This window comes from Priapulus caudatus, unplaced genomic scaffold, assembly GCF_000485595.1.
Source record: "Priapulus caudatus unplaced genomic scaffold, Priapulus_caudatus-5.0.1 Scaffold667, whole genome shotgun sequence".
NCBI classification, from domain to species: Eukaryota; Metazoa; Priapulida; class Priapulimorpha; order Priapulimorphida; family Priapulidae; genus Priapulus; species Priapulus caudatus.
The window spans coordinates 86,458-94,105 of NW_014577728.1; the positions used below are offsets into that span (position 1 = coordinate 86,458).

Below are 7,648 nucleotides of genomic sequence, written 5' to 3' on the forward strand. Positions count from 1 at the left end.
TATCCGTTACAGTTTTTATAGCAAGTCAACACTGTTGACGTCCCAAATGTCTACCCTCTGTGTCCCCCACTAAAATTGCGGACTGTTCGCTGGCAGCTATGGATCCGTGCGCCCGCCAATTCATTCGGCGCACGGATCCATAGCTGCCAGCGCTGCATCTGCATACTGTCGTAGGACGTTCCCGCGGTCGCGTGCGCCTTGCCGCGGAACTGCGCGAAAGATCTGCGCTTCAGCGCAATTGGGATCAACATCTCCTTTCGGCAACGCTTCTCTAGTATCCCGTCTCATCTGGATGTTGGCAACCTATAGTTGCTATAATGATATATTGTACTCACTTAAAATTGTACCACACATTAAGGGATTCACTGATAACGTTGTTTCCAACGATAAAAATTGATAGATGTTCGTCATGCAGCCTATAGTATTTTCATGAAAGTCTAATTACAATATTTCATGTGAAATAAACCAAAATATGTACTTTTAGAAACTACCCGATTTTCTTGTGGAGTGCTCAGTTTCTTGATAATGTGTCATATGAAATCACTCGCCTTGGTTAAATTTCAGATCCCAGCAAGCCTAGTAATTTCAGTGCTACTGTGAATGACAGTGAACCCGGGGTAGTCACATTGACCTGGGAAACACCAGAATGTCCGAATGGTGTCATCGAGTACTACTCCATATGCTTGTCAAGTGAGTCTGGACAAGTGTGTGAGAAGGAAACTTCAAGAGCCGATAGCCGTATTAGTCAGATGGTGGCAGAAGGACAACTTGAGTGTATTGAACAACCACATGAAGAGGGAGCTGACACACACAGTCTCAGTGTGGATGAACTAGGAGCTTACACAAATTACACATTTTCTATCAATGCCACTAACGGTGGAGCACCAGGTTTTGACACCAGCAATTCAACGGAATGCGTTGTGGAGACTCCACAAGATGGTAATTACGTTGTTTTTTAACTTGACCTACTGATAGTTTAATATGCTGCTGCTCTAGTGTTAATTGGTATGGATATGTTCACTCGCCCACTAGCTCCTACCAGTGCTCACAGTTGCCATAATGCAGCACCTCATGCATGACCTGCTCTTACCATTTTCCTCATACACCCTTATACTCTTCCTAATGTTACCTCTCATTGTTGTCCATGCTTAATCATTGTTGCACATTTTATTTTACCCACTCATATCCTAATGCACTTCCTCACAATTCCACCGCATACACTCTGCTATGCTTCCTATATTAAATGCACACTATTGTGCATGCTCTCTACTGCCACATGCTCGCACAATACCACTGTACTTCTGGCTCGGGTTCCTCATCAAACTCTCTAATATGCGCTCCCTAACAGGTTGCTGTGCACTGAAACCCATTATCTGCCCCTGTCACGTTTCCCGGTTATTTAATCCCAACTGTTCTTTATGCACTCTTGTCATGCTTTTCCGAACGTTTCTGCTTAAATATCATCTCTCGTGCATCCACCTAGCTCACTCACGTTCGCCTCTCCCACGTTCCTTCTTCTGCACTTCAATATGCTCCCTAGATGTACCTCTCATATACTCGCCCTGCTTTTCATCGTTTGTGTGTCCGCATGCTCCCTTACATCAGCTCCTCGGTATGCACTCGTACTCACGTGTGATAATACTAATGTGTCAGCCAGGGGAAAGGTGGGTTGAATGAACTGTGATAACAACTGTTAATTGATTCCATTATGTAAAACGCTGCCATCTTTTTTATTCCAGTACCTTCGCAGCCTCAATATCTGAACGCAGAGTCTGAGAATTCTACTGCAGTACTTTTGAGCTGGATGGCACCTATGCAGAAAAATGGGATCTTGTTGTACTACAATATAATGTGTAGTTACAATAACGGATCAGAACAATTAATTAATGTAGATTTAAATGCCACTGAGGACTGTGATTTGGAATATTTATTCTCTGATCTCGAACCATGTGTTACATACAGCTTCACTGTTGCTGCAACAACGTGTGCCGGTATTGGAAAGGCAAGTGACACAGTCGTCAGTACCACATATTCAGCAAGTAAGTAGTATGAAGCCTCAGCGACTTACGTGGGTGGGTGGTCTCGCTATCACGATCTAACTCCCCATCTTTCGTTCTCTCTATCGCTAGCTGTCACGCTACCTACCCCCTGTCTCTCTCTCTCTCACTATTGCTGTCTATCTCCCCCCTCTCGCTATCTATGCCTCTCTCCCTCTATCTCTCCATCTCGTTCCTCTATCACATGAGAACTGTTGCTGTGGCTGAGAGGGTCTATGTCCCCCAGGGTACTATCGGAGGGTACTCTGGGTACGGTTCGATATATCGGAACGTACCCTGGTACTATCTAATATGGCGGACCGTACCTCGCCTACTCCACTAACGAGTCTAGGGAGTCACCTACGCCTACTCCCTAACCCTAACCCTAACCATATCAGATAGTTACCAGGGTACGTTCCGATACGTTCCTGTATATCGAACCATACCCAGGGTACCCTCCGATAGTACCCTGGGGGACATAGACCCTATGAGCGTTGCTGTGTGTTATACTAGTATGGCTGAGACATGAAATTAGGAAAGACACGTACATCTCAGCTGTGAATTTCCAACATCTCCTTTGTGCCCCTTCTTGCTTTAGCATTGGCACAGACTAGCTCTACCAGTGTAGCCCCTTCGCTCCCGCTACATGGAGCATTTCCCTGTAGTGGGAGTGAAGGGGTTACACTGGTACTGGTAGAGCTAGGCACTGACAGTCAGGTGAGCACTGTCGCTCTGCAGTACGCGGTAACTCATGTTCATCTCGCTTACCTAGGACATACAAAGAGATTCTTATGATACGACGTCTACAGTAAACATATACAGTCTACAGTAAACATATTATCACTCCCATTTTGTTAACATTTCAGAACCCAGCAAGCCCAGTAATTTCAGTGCTGGTGTGAATGACAATGAACCCGGGGTAGTCACATTGACCTGGGAAACACCGGAATGTCCAAATGGTGACATCCTCTACTACACCACATGCTGGTCAACAAGTGAATTTGGGCCAGTGTGTGAGAGTGAAATTGACTCACAAACTGAAAGTGTCATTGTAACTGGACTCGAAGCTTACACAAATTACACGTTTTCTGTGACGGCCACTAACAACGCAACATCGAGGAACACCAGTGAACCAGCCGAATGCATAGTAGAGACTCCACAAGATAGTAAGTTGTTTCAAGGAAATTTGCCTGCATTGATTTTCTTGTTTTGGCAAGGAATTAATAGAGGTATATTTTGGTGGCTGCCAGAGGTTTCAACTTTAATTCTTTGACTCAACCATGCAAATTGTCTCTGGCTGTGGAGTTTCTTGTCTTCTTCTGATTCATTTTCCCAGCACGCAAAACAACCCAGCTGTGACCCACAGGCTATTGCTAGATAGCATGCTAGTTGTTATATAAGTTGTTGCTAGTGACATTTTGTAACTAAACATTTTGTCAGTTCGAAGTAATAGAACACTATAGCTGGTTGACTGACAATATCATCGTCACTAACGATACCATGCAAATGGTATGTCTGTCAGCCTATAATATTTTCATATAAGTCTTTACAATAATTTATCTAAAATAAACTAGAAGGTATATATATATACTCCTGAAAAACTACCAAATTTTTAGCTCACCATGACATCGTCAAGCTGAGCTATTGCCATGGGTCGTCGTCCGTCCGTCCGTCCGTCAACATTTGGCTACGGTCAACGATAACTCAGGAACCTTTTGACCCACATGTTTGAAATTGGGTATAGTTGTTACTGCTATGCTCCCATATTAAACGTCCTATTTTGGAGCACGCCAGTCGACGTACTTTCGATCCACGGCAATTTTTAGCTCATCTGACATAGTCAGATGCAGCTTGTAGAATCGCATGATTGTGCGTCCATCTGTCCGTCCGTCCGTCCGTCTGTCAACAGTTGGGCACAAATCTTAACCGCTCGACGTACGGTCACGATATTTGGCACATACCCGATCGTCAAAACGAGTTGGGATGTCGAAGCTGGGGGTCAAAGGTCAAAGGTCAATAGGTGTAAAAGAAGGGGGAACATTCACTCCTTAACAAGGCAGATTTATAGGCCATTTTCTGAGTGACATGTCTGACGGAGCGATTTGAAAAACTTTTTTGTTTCCAGCGGTGACCTAGCATTTTTATGGCGAATTTTGAAAGGAACGCATGAAATCTACTTTTCTGCTTGACATGCGAAAAGAGTAAGTGTTCAGTATAACCTTTTGACCCTCAAGAGGAGGGTTAAACATGGATTTGTTGACAGTCTATTAGAAAGAATTTGCCCCCCCTCCCGCCCCCCAAATATGGGAATTGCCATTAGTCAGCTTCAGCGTTCAACACGGATTTTGCTATTTTTGCATGGATATTGTGAATGAATAAGGGCTAGGCGGGTTTTTTGATATTTAAAAAAAAATTCTGCTAATTAGGTCGGTTTTTTTGGCATTATATAGCATATTATATAGACATCGCAGATAATCAAACAGTCATGTGGTGTCTACACTTCGTCTGCGTTCAGTTTCAAGATTTCATTGACAATATCTTTAATGCGAAAATTCACTGCTATGAACATATTTATGAGTTTATGACATATTATTATATTATTATTATTTATGATATAATGAATTTATGCTAAGAAACCATCCAAGCGGGGTATAGGCGCCATGCTTATCGTCACAAATTTGTGATTCATTATGGTTTATAAAATTATTTATAATTTATAATATTATTTATTATTTTCACATAAAAAATTACACATATAATTATCAAGAATATATAATGGGAGTTCTCCATATATACTCTTCGTTCTCTATAATGTACGTCGATGGTTGCTCGAATTAAAACTGACTTCTTCTCACTCACTCATTTGTGTCCTTTTTTTGTGGTGAGCTACAGTGTCATTGACACTTTCATTTCAAGGACTGTTTGTTGATCATGTGTCATATGAAATCACTCGTCTTGCTTAAATTTCAGATCCCAGCAAGCCTAGTAATTTCAGTGCTGCTGTGAATGACAGTGAACCCGGTGTTGTCACATTGACCTGGGAAACCACCAGAATGTCCGAATGTGTCATGAGCACTACTCCATATGCGGTCAAGTGAGTCTGGACAAGTGTGTGAGAAGGAAACTTCAAGAGCCGATAGCCGTATTAGTCAGATGGTGGCAGAAGAACCACTTAATTGTACTACACAACCACATGAAGAGGGAGCTGACACACACAGTGTCAGTGTGGATGGACTAGGAGCTTACACAAATTACACATTTTCCATCACTGCCACTAACGGTGGAGCACCAGGATTTGACACCAGCAATTCAACGGAATGCGTTGTGGAGACTCCACAAGATAGTAAGTTGATCATTTCTAGGATATTTAGCCATTAGATTAACATTGATTCCCTTCTTACTTCGGCAATGATACATTGACTGTTGAGGTTTTTTGCTGGTGGGCAAATGTGTCAACATAAACTCGTTTTCACATTGTTGTCTCCACTGTGATACTCTAAACATTTTCCCAGCATGTAAAAATGACCCAGCTGTTACCTGCCAAGTATTGTTAGATATTGCATGCTTGATGTTGGCAACCTAGTTGCTAATGATATTGTACTCACTTAAAATTGTACCACACATTAAGGGATTCACTGATAACGTTGTTTCCAACGATAAAAATTGATAGATGTTTGTCATGCAGCCTATAGTATTTTCATGAAAGTCTAATTACAATATTTCATGTGAAATAAACCAAAATATGTACTCTAGAAACTACCCGATTTCTCGTGGAGTGCTCAATTTCTTGATATATGTGTCATATGAAATAACTACCGTTGTTAAATTTCAGATCCCAGAGGCCTAGTAATTTCAGTGCTACTGTGAATGACAGTGAACCCGGGGTTGTCACATTGACCTGGAAACACCAGAATGTCCGAATGGTGTCATCGAGTACTACTCCATATGCTGTCAAGTGAGTCTGGACAAGTGTGTGAGAAGAAACTTCAAGAGCTGATAGCCGTATTAGTCAGATGGTGGCAGAAGGACAACTTGAATTGTTAACAACCACATGAAGAGGGAGCTTGACACACACAATGCAGTGTGGATGGACTAGGAGCTTAACACAAATTACACATTTTCCATCACTGCCACTAACGGTGGAGCACAGGATTTGACACAGCAAATTCAACGGAATGGTTGTGGAGACTCCACAAGATAGTAAGTTGATCATTTCTCGATATTTAGCCTTAGATTAACATTGATTCCTCTTCTTACTTGGCAATGCTTACATTGACTGTTGAGGTTTTTTGCTGGTGGGCAAATGTGTCAACATAAACTCGTTTTCACATTGTTGTCTCCATTGTGATACTCTAACATTTTCCCAGCATGTGAAATGACCCAGCTGTTACCTGCCGAGTATTGTTAGATATTGCATGCTTGATGTTGGCAACCTAGTTGCTAATGATATTGTACTCACTTAAAATTGTTCCACACATTAAGGGATTCACTGATAACGTTGTTTCCAATGATACAAATTGATAGATGTTTGTCATGCAGCCTATAGTATTTTCATGAAAGTCTAATTACAATATTTCATGTGAAATAAACCAAAATATGTACTCCTAGAAACTACCCGATTTTCTCGTGGAGTGCTCAATTTCTTAATCATGTGTCATATGAAATCACTAGCCTTGCTTAAATTTCAGATCCCAGCAAGCCTAGTAATTTCAGTGCTACTGTGAATGACAGTGAACCCGGGGTTGTCACATTGACCTGGGAAACACCAGAATGTCCGAATGGTGTCATTGAGTACTACTCCATATGCTGGTCAAGTGAGTCTGGACAAGTGTGTGAGAAGGAAACTTCAAGAGCCGATAGCCGTATTAGTCAGATGGTGGCAGAAGGACAACTTGAGTGTATTGAACAACCACATGAAGAGGGAGCTGACACACACAATGCCAGTGTGGATGGACTAGGAGCTTACACAAATTACACATTTTCCATCATGCCACTAACGTGGAGCACCAGGATTTGACACACCAGCAATTCAATGGAATGCGTTGTGGAGACTCCACAAGATAGTAAGTTGATCATTTCTAGGATATTTAGCCGTTAGATTAACATTGATTCCCTTCTTACTTCGGCAATGATACATTGACTGTTGAGGTTTTTGCTGGTGGGCAAATGTGTCAACATAAACTCGTTTTCACATTGTTGTCTCCACTGTGATACTCTAACATTTTCTCAGCATGTTGAAATGACCCAGCTGTTACCTGCGAGTATTGTTAGATATTGGCATGCTTGATGTTGGCAACCTAGTTGCTAATTGATATTGTACTCACTTAAAATTGTAGCCACACATTAAGGGATTCACTGATAACGTTGTTTCCAACGATAAAAATTGATAGATGTTCGTCATGCAGCCTATAGTATTTTCATGAAAGTCTTTACAATATTTCATGTGAAATAAACCAAAATATGTACTCCTAGAAACTACGCCGATTTCTCGTGGAGTGGCTCAATTCTAATCATGTGTCATATGAAATCACTAGCCTGCTTAAATTTCAGATCCGCAGCAGCCTAGTAATTTTAGTGCTACTGTGAATGACGGTGAACCCGGGTTGTCACAT

At 41.8% G+C, this 7,648-nt stretch overlaps 1 protein-coding gene across 2 annotated transcripts in view; it reads left to right on the forward strand.

The window, feature by feature from the left end:
• The first annotated feature begins 570 nt into the window (after positions 1-570).
• LOC106812623 (tyrosine-protein phosphatase 10D-like) overlaps positions 571-7,648 on the forward strand; it is a 32,121-nt gene continuing 25,043 nt past the window's right edge. For both annotated transcript variants that reach the window (XM_014816536.1, XM_014816537.1), the window contains exons 1-2: positions 571-939; positions 1,740-2,039. In XM_014816536.1, the coding sequence (XP_014672022.1) occupies positions 750-939; positions 1,740-2,039 (490 nt within the window). In that variant the 5' untranslated portion in view covers positions 571-749. The remainder of the gene's footprint in view (positions 940-1,739; positions 2,040-7,648) is intronic.